Raw genomic sequence first — 18,765 nt, forward strand, 5'->3', positions numbered from 1 at the left:
GGCATGTCAGCCATTGAACAGGCCAACAAAAAAAATGAGAATATGACAACTAGGTGAACAGCTTATAGTCCTAAGTATTTACTTAATGTAATAACTTACTGCCACAATAGCGAAGGCTTAGTGTAGTATTAAAAAACTTTAAATCCAAAAATCAATTCCACAATTGAAAGTTCCTTAGCATATGTTGAAACATAATGATGTAGGAATGAGCCTTATCCACAATGACGTTTTATGACATCATGAGAATAAAAATGGCCACGATAGTTGGGGGATTGTTATATAAGCGACTATGGAGAAAAATTTTTAATTGCTCATATTTCAGCCAGGAAAGAAGACATTGAGTTCTAAACAACAGGTACAGCCAAATTTTATATAAGACATTACGATAAACGAGTTTAGTCGCGTTTCAATTTTTTTCTAAATAGCATACATTTACAATAGCTTTTGTTACTTTATAACCATACCTGTCGGTTAATGGTCGATATCTCCATGCTAGCTGAAATATGAGTGACCAAAGTTATCTCCATAGGCACCTGTATAACAGTCACCCAACTATCACAGCCATTATATTCTTGTGATGTCATAAAACATCATTGTGGATAAGGCTCATAACATTCTAAGAGCTATTTGCCCACACTATTAAAACCACAATTGATCATCACATGCTAGTATATAAAATAAATGGGGTGAGTGATCTTCAGTTCTTTCACCAATCAGGTGAGTGTGCCCTGAGTGATATACATCACTTATAACCATGGCTACTTGGGATTTTGTATATATCAGCAAAATCCCTCACAGCCATGGTATAACTATAAAATACATGTATTTTTTTATTGATGTGAGCCTTGCCTCACTGTGTACTGGTTAAAATGTACTATAATATATTATGCACTTTTCGTTTTGGGAACATGGTAGGTTTTTGGTCTACTGGTCACAATGCATATGGTTAGTATTTCAATTTGACAAGTTACAAGAACTAGTTGTGAAACTGTCGTCAATGAATGCCACATCCTACCAGTACCATATCTTACACACAAGGGCACTGGTACACTTATCAAAGTATCATATATCAAGAGGAAAGTGAAACTGAAGATCAACACTTACTTCAGGAATTTTTATCATTACTTTGTGCTAAAAATTCTTCTTGACTCTTGACCCACTGAGCAATAGTTATGGCTGGTTATTAACTGCTGACACTTGTTAAACATAATCAGGCAAAACCCAGGTATTACTACGTGACATTTCACATTAATGGTTAAAGTACATCTTGAGTGCTACATTCTGTTGCACGTTGCAACACTTATGAGCTCATGATAGTACAGACTCAACTCCGGCAATGTGACTATACTGGTACACGTATAACACCATGTCAATGAAAACATCAAGGCTTTCACCAGTACCATACATCGTATGTTCTTCTATGAAGAATATACGATCTATGCCAGCACTGAATGTACCACGAATATTATTACAATACGCACACAAGCTTAACCATCTCACCATTCTTTAACGGTGACACTAGGGCGCGGTCTCTCTCTAGGGATGTATACCATGCGAATCCGCGGTTCTTCTCGCTTCATTGTACCACGTGACTCCTCAAGAAGGTGCGCGTTAGTTAAAAACGCAGATTCTGTCGGGCTAGCAATATGGTCAGCTTGGAACGAGGGGACAAGCATTCGGTATGGTAGTGTAGTGGATGTACTGTCGGTATAACACATGCTGCATTCACTACCCGTAACTGTATTTGTGCAGAATCAGGCCCCTCCTCTTAGTGCGTTACCGCACTTGAAAGTGTACAGGTGTGTCTTTATATGTTTATTATGATGAGAGGTGTGCGTTGAAAATAGAGGTTTCAGAAATAGCCTTTGTAGCACTCAAGTGTTTTCGTGTTAACTACTGGAACTCAGAACATGTTGAAACTGCACACAAGTGGACCATATCTTTGTGATATGTGACTGTGTACTTATTGCTTTAGAGAATGTTTTATGGCCACCAAATTCTAGCTGTCTGCTTACTTTGGCAACTACAGGGAATTTGATGCTTGTTGTTACTGTATGGTGACCACACGTTTTTGGTTTGAATGGTACTCATATACCAGAGGGATGTTCATCTTTTTTCCAAAATTGCTGTACCAATTAAATGGGACATTAACCATACCTAGTGTGTTAGTGCCTTGTGATAAATGATTGTGTCATCATAAAGATACGATAGAGTACAAGCCTCAATATTCCCTGACGACGATGAGGCAGTATTGGTTAGGTAAAACTAAGCCCAAACAAGCTTTCAGATCAACCCAAAACATTGCTATGGAATTTAAATATATATATATGTATATTAAATTTTTCTACTGCTTGACTGACTGATGCCTTCAGACAAATTAACTCGATAACGGCTAAGGCTGTGGACTTAAAATTTTCACTGTTCAACGTCGCTTTGGCCCGAGAGGTGCCCTTTTGGCATACCGCAGTACATACAATGCACTCTTCATGGACTTACCAGTGTCCTCCTTTGTGTCCCATTCATCTTGGCTGACAGCGAAAGGTGTCGATTTGGCTGTACCACGTGATGGTTTCCCTTCATAACGGAAATTGTCTGTATTTTCATAGATAACGCTTCTTATTGTTTCCAAAGCATGTGGTACAGTACTTTGAAATTCTGGAAGTTCTGATGTGTGTGTGTTAGTAGTAGAAAACTGGAGAGAAATACGTAATTCAACTTTTTGAAATATAGTAATTATGTTGTTTGACCATTGATTACCAATAGAAATATAATATACTATGGCATTCCTGTGTATGGTATGTATGTGTGCATGTGCGTGTGTGTACGTGTGTGCAGAAATTTACTAATTCTTCAGGAACATTTAAAGTAAGTTTGATACAAGCAAGTACTGTATGTCAATTCATCTATAGATTTCTCATACTGAGATAAGAAAGTAACCCCTCCTAGACATTATCTACACACACCTTAGGAATGTGACAAAAGGGTGTTCTCAATATCCAGTACCTAATCCAGGTGTCATGTTGGAATTTGCATATACATGCATGCACACACATGGACGACATGCACGCATGCTCGTGCACACACACACACCACACACACACACACACACCACACACACACACACACACACACACACACACACACACACACACACACACACACACACACACACACACACACACACACACACACACACACTCACTCACCAGACGTGGGGCCAAGTACTTGAGTACTTATACTTAAGTACACTTAAGTACAAGTTTGAAAGTACTTGTACTTTACTTAAATACTTTCTTAATTACTGTAATGTACTTGTACTTATACTCAAGTATTTTGCCAAGTAATTGAGTGCTTAAATTACTGCAAACGTTGTAATTTGTACACAGTGAGCGACAATGAAAATAAATTTGATGAGGTTGTAGTTTTCAACTTCATTAGTACTTTTAACAACCTTACTATGTATCATGTAGCCACAAGCAGCTGTTATTCTGGTTGGAATTTTGGTATAATAAAAAAAAAACAATGCTGTTGTTTAAATTGAGAGTTGAAGAGAATGGTTGACAAAAACCTGAAAGTACCTGCTGAGACTGCAAGGCTAAATACAACTACAGGGTTTTGTTGAATTGGTGGTATGGAAATATTATTTATAGTGCATGCATCCTTCTATGTCAGACACCACAACTTGTGAAGAAGACAACTCAACTATGGTAACTGATCGAAATTACTTTAATCACTTCACATACTGAACTTGATGACTACTTGGAAACCACACGTGTACCGAAAAAAAACCAACCCTGTAAACTTTTTGGAAGGATAATCGCAAAGCATATCCTTACCTTTCCATTGTGGCAAAAGATGTTCTTTCAGTACCTGTATCATTTACCCCAATTAAGTGGTTATTTAGCATCGCAGGAAAAGAATTTAAACCTGAGCATAGTAGCCTGAGACATATTGATTTAAAAATTAAATGGTTATTTGTGCCATGTAATAGTTCTGTGAATATAAATACTGTACCTTGCATGTTTGTACCTCTAGCTTAAGTTATTATGCATGGCTGCATAAATTTTGCTATAGAAAAATGTACTGTACTTGTACTTTACTTAAGTACTTTTAAATGTACTTGGCCCCATGTCTGGCACACACACACACACACACACACACACACACACACACACACACACACACACACACACACACACACACACACACACACACACACACACACACACACACACACACACATACATACACTAAGTTTAAGGTTATGTATGAAATGTAGCCAATTCAAGTAGATCAAATCAAAAAAGTATTTTGACTATCCTGGATGATGTGTGCCTTATGAGAGAGGCTCTTGGTGAATTTCTACACAAATCCGTGAATTTAAAGTGCACAACAATTATCTCCAAATACACAGACACATAAATACAATTTAAATTTTCTCTAGTACACAGAATTGCATCAATACACGAAAATTAAAGGTTTGAGTTTTTTTCCAAATCCAAATACGCAGAATTACTTCCTTAGAATAATGCTGATGATGATGAGGACTCTGATGATGGAATGGTCAGCAGCAGGGAATCCTTACTAGTTCGACCACTGCCACCCACACATTTACGACGGTTCCGACCCATATTCAGTGGATACCTGTCCATAGCAGAGTTAGTCATATGGGTATGTTGTATGAATGTTTGTACACTGCACATGCACCTATACTGACCTTGGAACCTACGTATAACTCTTTTAATGAAACTCTGAATTTTCACCTATTTTTGATGCAGAGTTTATTTGTATATATGAACTCTCTTCGTAGAAGTTTTACCCTCTGTAAAACATGTTAAGCCATTCTTATTATGAAAGGTCTGTGTACTTAAGTTAGAGTGTCCTTTGAGAGAGGTGTCAGTGTTTTAATGAAATCTTGATCCAAAATATTTGCGACCTGGTAATTGAAGTGCTGCCACAGTTTTTTGAAAACATATTAAATAATAGTTTACGAACAATTATCTGTAGAACTGTGTATTAGTAATACCTACCATGAGGATCTTTGTGAATTCAAAAACCCAAGGCGAAGCCAAGGTTTTTTTAAAGCCTGAGTGGGAGATCTCTAACTGACTTAGATAATGGTGTTGGTATACTAGCAGATAAATAAATTGATTGTGGGTTTAGTGAAACATCTTACACCATCTTATTTGCCTGTTCATGGAGAGGTCAAACATGTTTGTTTTGTTTTATGTAGCCCTAACTGTATGCGTACTGGTGTGTTTGTTTGCGATGTAGTAAGCGCAAACAAGATCATTGTCATTTCTTAACTGCCTTCAAATCCATATGTGCAAGTGACTACAGGACTCGGTTCCATGGTAAACATTTCAAGTCAAATTCTAATGATGTAGACTAATAAAAACGGAAGTTATGGCTGCAAATGTATGCGCCTGTAGTTTATTTTAGTATAGTCGCTGTACAAATTGATTCCTTACTCTTCCTACGCTATAATTCAACCACAATATGCTGAAACTGTGAACCATTCCTTGGACACTGTAGATAATGGTGAGGTAATAAATAAAAAAATTTAGAAGTTGTGCAAACAAGGTAAAGATGGTCACATACAGAACAGTCACAAGTGGTTATCATAGCTTCACAAAAACTGAACGAATTGGTTAGTGAAAGAAGAGTTATGATTATGATTATATTACAACATAGGCACAGAACAGACTGTAAACACAAGCCAAAGTAGGGATTTTCCCACTTAGTTGTGTTATAGAACAACGATTACCACCTATGGGTAGAGGACTGTTCAATTAGAGTATTTCATTACCAGTGCATACGTTAGGGCAGATGTATGTTGTATTAGAGCGTTAAAATCATTGGACATATTTGTGACCAGATTTGTGAAAAGGGGTCTTCCACACACATCCAACTCTATGAACTTGGGAGACCATAACTTAGTGTTGAAATTTTCTCCATCCATTCACCTATGTTGTTGATCACTACTGACCAATTTTTTTTCAAGTAAATAACATTTTCCAATCTCAAGTTATGAATTGTCAAAGTTCGTGAATTGGGTGTGTGTGGAAGACCCCTTTTCACAAATCTGGTCACATTTACTGATTTGAACTCTACTAGTAAAAAAGGTACTTAGATAACTGAATATCCTCTGTACACTATCCTCTCTATATTTCTGCTTCTAAAACAATACACCAGTAACTGTAAACCAAGTAGTTTTACAATGGGCTAGGACCTGTCCATATATGGTTTAATACACACGCCTATTATATTTTCTACAGGTTACATATACAATTTTACTGATTGTATTCAGCCAGTGGCTTGATGGGAAACCGTGTGATAGTAGTCATTATAACAGTTATAAACCAGATGACTTAGTAGCCTATTTCTGTATTGGACACACAGTACTATGGGTGGTAATCAGTGTGATGGACCGGGTTATACAATGGAGACATCGTATCATCAGGAAGAGAGGGTATCTCATGTTCTATAGGAAGATGAGGAATATCAGACGAGTGCCATTTGTGGTTGTATCAACAGGTGTGTGTTTATCCTCTATAACGTTATGTGTAGTAATATGATAATACTATGTGTTCTATGATTACATGCTAATCTACATGCAGTACCTTTCTATGTATTCTAGAGGAGGTGCTATGTATAGGCTATATGTATGACTAAAACTGTTACCAATGTCAATAATCTGGTTTTACATAGCTGTAACCTTGGAATCTGTGTATATACCAATAACCATGGTAATGTGTGATCTTGGAAGATTTTGAGACTCTTTGTACATTTTTAGATTCTATTGTTAGTTGTCTTCAATAATATCTGCTTCTTAAGTTCTTGATCACATGACAAAATCTTGTGCGTGTGTGCGCACTTGCATGCGTGTATGCGTGTGTGTACAGAGCACTGACCTGGTAATTGAAAGATTCCCGGTTTGATGCTTGATTACGTCAAATTGGTGTTGTTGTTTCCTTGAGCAGAAACTTTACTCGCATTGCTTCAGTCTACCCAGCTGTTTAAATGAGGATCTGGTGACCTGGTGTCAACTGGGGAAGTAGCCCACCCAGCTGTAACATTGATGAATACCTGGGGAAGCAAATGCCAACCGTCCCAGCAGATGAAGGTCAAGGTGGGACTCCAGGCGCCCACCTGTGGGACATGGCACAACTTCCTGCAGGTTACTAGTCCTGCCCCAGTAGGGTTTTCCTATGCTGACTACTAGCACCAGAGTAGCACACAGGTGTCCCAGAGCTGATTCACTGGGTAGGCATGGCCATGCTAACACGGCTGCTGAAATTTTGCTTTTGCCTTTTTGCTTGTGTTGTGTGTGCGTGCATGCGTGCGTGTGTAGTGGTTGGGTAGTGATTGGTGATCAATGCAGACTACAAACACTAGTCTTTATTCTGGAAAGATTGTCATTGGAGCAATAACAATTTAAAAGACCATTTTTACTTATAAAATGTGTGTGTAAGCTTTTCTCTTGTAAGTGGGGTCCATGACCCTACCTTTGGTACATTATTATGCTGTATGTATAAAGATAAGTTGTATATACGTAACACTTCTCTCTCTCCTCATAGTTACTGCAGTGTTGCTAGTCTACATGTCATTATTGTACCAGTTCAAAGTGGGCTCACACCATTGTATCATTGACCATATTAAAGCTGTTCACATCCTGGAGGTCATTATCGGTGTAGAGCTATTGATATCATCATCTTGTCTTGTTTACTATATTGGTGAGTGAGACAGTCTAACGTACATTCATTGAAATAATATTAAAACATCTGAGTTACGTACCTTCAAGGTTTTGAAATCAAAGCTGAGACAGATATTGACTTTTGATAACGGCAACATTTTGACTCTAAATGAATAGAATTTTGAACATTGTTTGCCATTAGACGTTTTGTTAAAAAACATAACAAATCAAATGACTTACATAGTAATTTCTCAATTGGTATTCTGGTCACAGAAAATCAGGAAATAACGCACCAATGTATGAGTGGGGATTAATGTCAAGAATAATTGGTTAAGTTCACCAGTTGTGCACACTCAAACAGGCTTACCACAAGACTTCACAGAATGGTTTAGGCATACAAACAGTGAGGAATCAAATGAACATTCACATTTGTCCCAGCCCTAAATCAAAAATGACTCACATGAAATAGTTACAATGATGTTAGTGCCAGTCAATGTGATGACAACATCGATATCTCATTGTTGAAATTTATTCAACCATTTGTTGGACGCCATCTCACAGCTTTCATTAATAAAGGTCACACCCTTTCATCAAATCTAATCTACATACCACTCTACTCTGCAAACCATGGAGCTTGAGACTTCCTTTTAACATACCAAGAATAAAGAAATTAATTGTGTTTCTTTGTATGCTGTTCAGTTGTTGTTTGTAAGCTGGATGCTCTATAAGGGTGATTACACTATTAGAGTATCTTATTTATTACACGCTTGATTTTTGCATTTATAACTCAATAAATTATTACACAGTGGCTACTGACATCGATCGTTGATGTCAATAAGTGCCACCAAAAGCTATTGACAGTGTCAGTAGAACTGAAAAAGCTATTGACGCTGACCAAGCAACTCAAGTGTCAAATAGACTGTTTTTGGTGACTTTGAGTCAAGCTAGGGTTAGAGGGGGCAAAGCAACCGTCCCAGCAAAGCCGGGCCACCCTAGTTCACCTTGAACTCTCCAAAACTTACCTTCATACAGGCAGTGAGAGACTTAACAGGCAAACTTCAGCTTTAGGGTTGGGTTCAAGTCTTAGTAAATATAGCTAGCATCCTGGCTCATGTTTATAAGGTTGAATGGTTAGCATGGTGGACTAGAGCATAGGTAGTAGTAGTAGTCAAGGGTCGGAATCTGCTTTAGTGCAATTTTTGTTCTTTTTGTTTAAAAGTTTTTGCTGGTCAGTGTCGATAGCTGTAGACAGCGCTTAATGACACCGACAATCAGTGTCAGTAGCCTCGGCCAAATTTTAATTATTAGTTTTAAAAAGGACTATCTTGTGTTGATTAGTTTGTCTGAATACTGATTTTCAACTTAAGTGTTTTACTAGTCTGGTGACTGCCGCATTACACACCTGTGCCAGTCTTATGGAAAACCGATGCGTCCAATCAAATCACTGGTAGATTAATTAATTCTATGACATGATCTCTGATACAACCAGTTTATCTGTCAGTATTGCACTGCAATTGTTATTGTGTTGATGCATGCTTTGAAATTACATGATTACATTCTATTTTTTATTTTTAATATGGCTGTTCCCGGACTATAGCAAACCTTGATCTACACTCATGTACACGACTACTAGTGTTGTGAAACTGGTATTGTCTAGGTCAAGCCAATTATTGGCTAAGAAGCCTTTTAACCGGTTTTGCCCACCCACTTGGTAAACCATAAATTACCCCTGCTGACAAGTGTTAACATCACAACATAACCTCAAAGCATGTGTAAATATGTGCTTGTAATAGCTGTTATGAGCCTTATCCGCAATTACGTCACAACGCAAAAATGGCGAAAAGTATGGGGGCCTTTTGTACAGAGAGCCATTGGGAAGAAACCAAAAGCAGACTGTAGGACTACTCGAGAAGTACGAAAATGCGTGCCCCTACATAGTAAGATAGTTAATAAGCCTCACCAGAGTTTTCTCATGCTTTCTTCACGTGGAACATCTCGAAACGTTATCCCTTCCATACAAAGTATCCCACTTGGCCCCCACACTTTTCGCCATTTTTGCATTATTTTCGCATTGTGACGTAATTGCGGATAAGGCTCATTGTAAGGCAGGATGTTGATGGTCACTTTGGTACCACCCTAATGCTTCCAAAAGGCATGTTTAGTGCCATAATGTCTGCTAATTTACAATCAGACAATAACCGGTCAATATCCAATTATTCACCTTCCAATAACCGGTTTTTGTAAACTCTGCAGGTTCACAGCACTAATGACTACATGTTTGACTTTTGTGTTGTTACTCCATCATTATTACCCTCAACTACAAAACTTCCAATAGGTACTGTATTTCTGTACTAGCTATACAAACAGCTTAAACATGTGCCATGGTGCAGGTGCAGTAAGATCGGATATCGTAATGCTATAAAAAGTTTCAAAGCAAGTCATACGTAGCTCTGTTTTTAAAACAATTGACAGCCTTAACCTATGTAGTGATCTGTCTAGATATATATGGTGCCTCATATTTTCTATAGTAACATAATGTAGATTCAGTTACTTTGTACTGTACTTGTGTCTCATTTTACAGTTAGAACTGTCCAGTTCAATATGGCAAAGATGTTACCTGATGTTGTATTGGAGACTAATGTTGGACCTAGTTCAATGACAGTGTTGCCACCTGGTATAGGATTTAGGTGAGTAGTGTGTATGATTGTGTGTAGTGTGTATACAAACAGTGGTAAATGTGGTTAAAAAACAACATATGACATTATTATCAAACAGTACGTTTAAGTAGGGATTTCCCCAAAAATTTTGCATGCTGCCTAACATTCCGCCTTTGAAAATCATCCTAGAGACATCTTATGTGAAGAAAATCACCTTTACAGAATAGTACTAGTCCATATAATGTATGATGCAACAATAACAAACTCACCAGTGGGATGTGCCTTTTGGGGTTCCGACAAGTGTGGGCCCTCTTCGCCTTGTCTTTTATTTAGGCTGCTTGTCTTCTTCATCCAACGAAACCATATCAAGGCATTAATTTTCCATATCCTTTCTTTCAGCAGCATATTTAGATGCCACAGAATTACATGTATTACAAGTTACAGGGAGGTGTATTGGGCTTGTTAACGCTACATTTCTCATGTCACAAGCAGCTGTGGAGCTAGACATTGAAACACAGGGTTCTACAGAATTTAGAAACCCTCAGGCCCTGTTGCTCGTGCACCACAACACAGGGTTCCATTTCGATGTCTAACTATTATGTAAACAAAATTACCTCACTCCTTATTTGTATAGCTACCCTAATGCAACAGTCAAGAGTGAAATTCTAATAGAACAGTGACAAGTTACACTGTAGCTGAAAATACTAAAACTATTAAAAATGAAGTAGGGATCTATGCAATAAAAAGTACTGAAACAAGAGATGAATGATGGTATTACAGCATAGCTCGGTTACTTTGGCATTGAACAAAATAATTGTTATAGCTAACGGCCAAAGTAACGACTTTCCCACCGAGCTATGCTGTAATACCATCATTCATCTCTTGTTTCACTACTTTTTATTGCATACAGTAGATCCCTACGTCATTTTTTAAATTAACAATTTTTAAAAATATGCTATGCATGTACAGTATGTGAAGTTAATTAATTAATTATTAATTAATTAACCCATTGCCAGCTGATTTCCTGGCGACTACTAGCCGAATTGCATCATATTACCCTTACCATACACAGAACTACTTAGTAACCATACATCTAAATACTCACTATGAAATAAGGAACTCAATTGTGTTATTTTTGTTTACGTAATGCTAACCACAACGAAGTTATTACCCGGCAAAGTCTAAACATTGGTAAAAACCAGCCCAAACAAACAACGGAATCTTAACTATCTACAAATATGCCTTACACTCCAAAGAACTATTCCATACAGTTTACTTACAGTGCAATCCATTCCACAGCTAGTTTCTTCGTGATTTGTCCCATTTTTGTTGTCGTGCATGTGTATCTGCACTCGTGACCACCATGCCATGTCTGAGATAAAGCAGCCAACCGTTGACTTTACCTGTCTCCATCAATGTATAAAACTTTCTTTGTTACAGGTTTTTGCAATTGAATTTGTCCCGTTTGCAATTGAGTTCATCGGCTTTTGCAATTGAATTAGTCCCATTTGAAACTAAATTCGTTGCTTTTGCAACTGAATTCGTCCCGTTTTTGCAATAGAATTCGTCACTTTTGCAGCTCATAACAAGAATGGCAACTTGAAAACATGGTGTAGCAAGCAGCTGCTACAAGGACTTGTTCAAGTACAACAATGGTAAACAACTCTTTATAAGGCAATGATTCTTCCTCTACAGTCTATCCAGCAACATTCCAAACTCTACTATGCCATTCGTGATGGGTGTGGTCACTCATGAGCAAGCTAATTAATTTGTCAGACAGCTATCACTTTTGCGTACTACCAGCTTCTAGTGTCTCAACTCTCAAGTGTAACTCTCCATGGCATAAATAATTCATCCCTTAATCAATGGTTGGTTTCTTGGAGCCTTTTTTTTACGACAAATTGTAATGCAAACGTGACAAATTCTATTGCAAAACCGATGAATTCAACTGCAAAACCAATGAATTCAATTGCAAAACCGACGAATTCAATTGCAAAACCGATGAATTCAATTGCAAAACTGATGAATTCAATTGCAAAACCAACGAATTCAATCGCAAACGTGATGAATTCAATTGCAAAAACCTGTATTAACAACTTGTTTTCAATTCAAAGAATGGTTTAATTCGCTAATTATGAAAGATTACATTTTTACGCTATTACATAACAAACGCACACTAGTCCAGGAAGGATCCAGTTATCCCAGTAACGGAGCCCCTATGGGAGTGTCCACTTTAGCACTAGCGCATCTCACTATTACACGCACTAAACAGTTTATAGTGAAGCTAGATTTTATTTCCTGCGTGATTTATAATGCCATTCTGCCATATGGGGGCTACCGCCGTTAATGGGTCAAGGGAGTTCCTTTTAACTGATCTTTGTGGACAGACTCAACCTGATATGGACATTTCTATCTAATTAGACGTATGGAGAGAATTACATACAGGGCCTTATCCATAGTGGAGTTATGCTTGCTGGAAACACCAGTTAGTCAGTCAATTAGCAGAAGATTCAAAAAATTATAAATTACTTAGAGACTTGTTGGAAGGGTGTGTGTGAGACATCTATGGACTTCATTATACCTAACCAATGCTGCCAAGCTGTTGTGACAGAAAAGTGCATACTTTTCTTTATGATACACAGAGCCGCTGAGAACATGCAAAGCATGCCAACCTGGGGGGGGGTTGTGGGAGCATGTTCCCCCTAGGAATAAATGCTAGAGTGATTTTTAAATAGTTTATTAGAGTAGCTACTCTTTGTCTGACTGCTGTATTAGGGTAACTGTACTATTAAAGTATCTCAATCTTGATGTAAAAGTCACACTCTATACAAGCGCCCTATAAAATACATGTATTATAATAGCTTGCTGCACCTGGAAATATATAAGTTTGCTGGCTAACAGATGCTATCTCTTGATGAAGCTTCTTGTGTCTTTGAGTCTACAGGAAAGATTAACACTGTTGTACATTTGTTGTGTATGTGTGAATAATGTAGCTATGGGGCAGTTATGGGGCACTCATGGGACTCCTTACAAAGTAAAGCCTTGTAATCTTGCTGTTAATACACATGTGTGCTTTTAATCTGCCATGAATATGGTTCTCCCTTGATTATTCGATCCCTTGGTACCAAGACATGTTCAGATAATCAAAAAGATAAGCCCATTCATATATGATGGTATATTTAAAGATTATTGCCAATGTAGGAATTTTCCCACTGAGCTATGCCAGTGTTTAATTTGGGGGGGGGGGGGGTGCTCACCCTCCCTTGACAAATTCTCTCCCTCCTCCTCTCTTAAACAATGGTTTAAATGAAAGTGTCTCAGGATGCATTAAGGCATGTCCACACGAATTCATATTAGGAGCCGGATGTAAAACGAATTCAGGCAATGCGTATTGAATCCAAATGTGAACGTGTCTACATGCATTATCGCGTAATTCGCACTATTGAATTTACTATTGTGGTAAACGGATAATTAAACGGTTGAGAAAACACTCATTTGCGCCAACCAAGAGAAAAGTGAGTTTAACGATAGACTGAAAGGAATAGCTCGTAGTAATGCTTATACTTTTGTTTATAACGTACCGGAACTACGAGTAGAGTATGAAAGACTGCTGATGGTGCGTGATAGGTATGGGTCCGTTGTTCTTTCAAACTCTAAGGGCTAGCTACGATGTTGAAACACTGCTTCGACACGTCCCTGTGCTTTTATCACACTGAGCGCTTCTGTATTTCTACCCTGTGTCATTTACAAAAGTCACGCGCATACGTATCAAACCCTCAGGTGCTAACTAGCATTGCATTATTATGACATAGCAAATCCCGATTCGCAACCAATTCGTATTCAAACCACCTGTAGAGGTGGATTCGTGTAATCCACTTTCAATTCAAATCGCCTTAATGCGCATTCCGTGTGGATGCGAATAATTCGAATCAATGCACATTCAATCATTATTTTTGTCATATGGACATGCCTTTAGAAGCAATCTAAAATGTAAAATTTCCTGGAGCCATAATGCACCACAAGCAATCTAAGCATTAAAAATGCAAAAAATTGGAGCGGCATATTATACATTCATACCTGAGAACACGCCAAACACAAGTATAAAAGGCAAAATTTTTCTGGAGCGATTATTCTCAAGTACCTCAAAATGCACCAGAAGCAATTTAAGAGAGTCTAAAATACAAGGTTTTTTACTATTCTCAGGTACTGTATCTCAGAAGTAATCTGACAGTCTAGTGGGCATGGCCCCTAAATGCTGTGCACATAAAGTAAGCCCAGAGATGATTACACTACCACCCCATTTACTGTGTAGTTTGCCCCCCTCCTCCTCCCCCCTTTAGTTATTTCCTAGAGGAAGGCCTGTATGCTTTTGTTTCACTACATTTTATTGCTTGGATCCCTAAATTAATATTTTTTTATAGACTACAAGTTTGAAGCTGAAATTTGATTGGCTGAGTATGTGATTTGTAAATCCTGTAGTGTCACACTCGTGTCCAATAAAGACCACGTTCTGAGGTGATATGAAACACAGCAATTACGTGGCTGTAACATTGGCAACACATGGACATTTAAATGAATAGTAACAGTACTGAATTAGAGGGAGGTGTAATGGGCTTGTTTGTACTAATCAACACTACATTTCTTGTTTACAAGCAGCTTTCAAGGCACAACAATGAGTTGTAGTCCAATTAGTTATACTTCACAACATCACACTACAAGCAGGCACCTGTAACATTGGCACTGCATGGGCTTTTAAATGGACCACTGCACTCAAGTGCTAGTCCAGGGCCTTCGAGTTTTCTAAATCCCATGGAACCCTGGTTCTTGATGTCTAACTATCTAATACTACTTTACTTGGTGTTTTGTTATAACATACAGCTGTACAGGTGCGACTGTTCTATTAGGGTGACTGCTGTATTAGAGTAGCTTTACTTACCTGGGAGCATGTCCGTATTTTCACAGTGCCATTATACAGTAGGGTTGAGGCTTAAAGCTTCGTTCGGTTTCGTAACATTCAGATGCTGCTTTATCCCATCAAAGCTTTGTTACCATGGATACTAACAATTTAAACCAGTTGCACAAGTAATGTCACTCCTTGTGGAAGCTGTCATTTACATATTTTTTGGTGTAGTTATAGTTTACAAATGGTTTTACTAGAGCTACAGTGTATAACAAAGTGTAGGAGTTTGTACTACAGCGTACACCATAATGATCATCAATTGTGTTCATTAATTGCAGACATGATATTTGTAACAAAGCTTCAGAAACATTTTCTATAAAAGCTTCAGAGGATGTATTTGTATATTTGTTCCAACCCTATTATACAACTAGACCAATAATGCGGGGGTGTAGTCATTGTGATCAGGTAAATAGATTATTAAGAGATGTAGTCCCCGTGCTCAATTGCTATTATCAACCAAAATCATTTTCATCTTAATAAGCAGGAGTTTTGGTATGTGCTCCACTGGCGGTTTGGATGGACATTACTGGCCACTGTTTGTATGGCACAACATACACCGCTGACTATGCAATGATATGTCAACATGGTGGTTTGACTTTTGTTTGTCACAATGACCTGTATGGCATATTACAGCTGAGTTGCTTTCAAATGTTTGTAATAGTGTTGCTATTGAGCCACCTCTCAGTGGAGAAGTACTTATTATTGGATCCAGCTAGCCGACAAGATGACACCAGAGTTGACATCCATGCTCATGGTTTTTGTGCCTTTTTGATCTAAGGGTTTTTCACCCAAATGCACAGAGCTACCGCAATATATCGATACCATCTGTGTATTGACATTACAAGATGCAGAAGAATAGGGATTATGGCGACCGAGTTCGTGAGATGGAGCTTTTTTTACTTCATTGATTTTTACAACAACTGGGGGCATGTAATCATTTTTTATTGCCAGCTTGCTGAGCTACTCTCAAAACCAATGTCTTATCCTACAGTATCACTTTGGAGTGGCTTCACTGCACCCTATATTTTCCTCATTTGTTGAGGTCAGTGACAATGTGTATTCCAAGGAAGTCACTTCATATCTTATAGGTCATCACATAGTCTGGCAGCACCTGCCCCTTCAATTATAGAGTAATAGTCTAGTCTAGTATATGGTACTTGTGCTACTATCACTATAGTGATAGAGCCAATCAAATTGCAGTATCCAGTTTAAATAAGTATTTGTGATGTAAAACATGTAGTTTGCGCCATGAATAACACAATAACTATGGCAACCGAATTCGGAATAGTTAGAAACAGCTGATACTCTCCGAGCGAGACTCCGAGATACACATGCCATAAAGACTTACATTGAGAAGTATGAAGTTTTGTGCTTTCTTCACCGAGTTGCAACAGCCTGAACAGGTAATTTATTACATCATGCACAATGTGAAACCACATTTGAATTCCGGTAGTACAAGTACTGTATTCTACGGTCACCAGATCCTTACTCTAAATGTGAAGGGGCGGGCGCTGCCAGACTAGTCATCACATGCATCCTCAGGTCCAGAGATAGGCCTCGTAAGTGGCCCTAGGGACATTTAGAAACCTGAAAGGCCCTGTGTTGTGGCACACGAGCGAAGCGAGGGTGCTACCGAGCCTGAGGGTTTTTAAATTCCATAAAACCCTGTGTTTCGATGTCTACAGGATTTAGATACCTGTAAGTAGCCAATGAAATTCGAGTATTTCAACTTGCTGTGGTATAAATAATTTTGAGGCATCTAAATAAGTGTTGATACAGAAAATTAATGCCTGGTTTCATTGCATCAAGAAGAAGACACAACTAGCCTGATTGAAGATAAAAAGGAAAGACAAGGCACAGAGGGCACACACTCATTGAAACCCCAAAAGAAACATGCCACTAGTGAGTTTATTATTGTGGTGTGAAATGGTACCTGTGTGCTGTTTCATTTGGTTTTTAGCCTCATGACTGTGGTCAGGCAGGCAGACAGACAAAAATTTGAGCTTTGGTGATAAAAATTTCTACCTGTGTGTTGTTATAACGCTATATTTGATGTAAATGTTTTTCCGTAAAGGTGATTTTTGTCGTGTAAGATGTATCTAGGATGGTTTTTAAAAGTGACATTTTAGGCAGTGCCCTAAAACAGATCTAAGATACTTAAACAGAAGTAGAAATCAGATCCCTGTTTAAACATAACAACATTAACAAATGTATTTGCACATTGTGTAAATTGTATCAGAATGTTGCCACCCTTCTTGACCTTCCCACACATTTAATACAAGTGTTTCCTAATACCAAATATCTAAATAGTGCCAGGATGGAAAATGGTGTGTAGCAATTTACTTTTAAGTGTGACAACTGTAATGAACTCTTACTATCTCTACTTTAATACAATTCCATTAGATTCCACTGTATACCTTCAGACTTGGCAAAGCGTACACAATATAGTTTTGTGGTGTTGCCCTATTTACATTATGCTACAATACAATTTGAAATAAATTGCATATAAATACTCTCCATATATCATCCTATTCACTTACATTGGTTCTTCACTATCCTTAGCGAAGTTGGTATCTAAATAATTAGACTCTTGTTGCCCTTCACCAACTGAAAGGCAAGTCTGCAGAACTACAAGGAGTGTTTACTTGGAATGTACACATTATATTGGGTTCGTGAACAGTCCTGTGTTATTACTAGTATATTGTATGTTCTAATAGAGCAGTCGTGTATAATATTTATACATTCGAGTAGTTTGCCTAAAAAGTGTGAGGCAAAGTTAATATCCGATATAGTTAATCAGACAAGTGGGATAGGTTCCAACCACCAGTCCATCACTGTTTATGCATCATCCTTTTTAGCCCCCCCCCACAATTTGATTGCTATATGCACCCATTATCCACAGTAGTCCTTGATACAGCCACTACTAATGCATTGACTGCAGTGCATATCAGTGTACATAAAGTAACAGTGTAAACACCACAAACAATGCTAGCATTTCATTTATATTGTGGGTCCATTAATTTTAATATTTAGGGAAGGTGAAGACATGGATGAATTATTAGAGAAACAAGCAGATATGATTCGTTACCTACAACAGCACAATGCTAATCTTGAGAGACGATTACTATACTTACAACAAACGCAACATCACTCTTGATCATGTGACATGTGTATAATGTACCCAGTGTGTAATTTGATGTATTGTACTACAGATAATAAGATGACTGACAAGAATATAGTAATATAAGCACATAATATAATATGTACATGACGGTAAATATACAACTGATGAGTAACAACAAATAATTATAAGATATTGACTTACTACAATTCTGTATGTAGTTGACTGGTTAATTGTGTGTTCTTAAATGTTTTTTTAGGCAACGATTGTCTGTAAATGCTTTATCACAATATTGACATTGGTAAGGCTTCTCTCCTGTATGAGTTTTTAA

At 37.8% G+C, this 18,765-nt stretch overlaps 1 protein-coding gene and 1 long non-coding RNA gene across 7 annotated transcripts in view; one reads left to right on the forward strand and one right to left on the reverse strand.

Annotated features, from left to right (window-relative positions):
• LOC136253939 (uncharacterized) overlaps positions 1-1,615 on the reverse strand; it is a 21,521-nt gene extending 19,906 nt beyond the window's left edge. For 4 of the 6 annotated variants that reach the window (XR_010700184.1, XR_010700186.1, XR_010700182.1 and 1 more), the window contains exon 1: positions 1,501-1,615. This is a non-coding gene — a long non-coding RNA (uncharacterized lncRNA). The remainder of the gene's footprint in view (positions 1-1,500) is intronic. The other 2 variants (XR_010700190.1, XR_010700185.1) reach the window with 1 other exon arrangement.
• LOC136253929 (transmembrane protein 192-like) lies at positions 1,582-18,547 on the forward strand. Its single transcript, XM_066046589.1, has 6 exons — positions 1,582-1,679; positions 4,525-4,671; positions 6,279-6,537; positions 7,581-7,736; positions 10,278-10,383; positions 18,347-18,547. Exons 1-6 carry the CDS (start codon positions 1,647-1,649, stop codon positions 18,468-18,470), a joined length of 825 nt encoding a protein of 274 aa, XP_065902661.1. The 5' UTR covers positions 1,582-1,646; the 3' UTR covers positions 18,471-18,547.
• Positions 18,548-18,765: the final 218 nt, after the last annotated feature.

Source organism: Dysidea avara, chromosome 1 (genome assembly GCF_963678975.1).
Source record: "Dysidea avara chromosome 1, odDysAvar1.4, whole genome shotgun sequence".
Classification (NCBI taxonomy): domain Eukaryota; kingdom Metazoa; phylum Porifera; class Demospongiae; order Dictyoceratida; family Dysideidae; genus Dysidea; species Dysidea avara.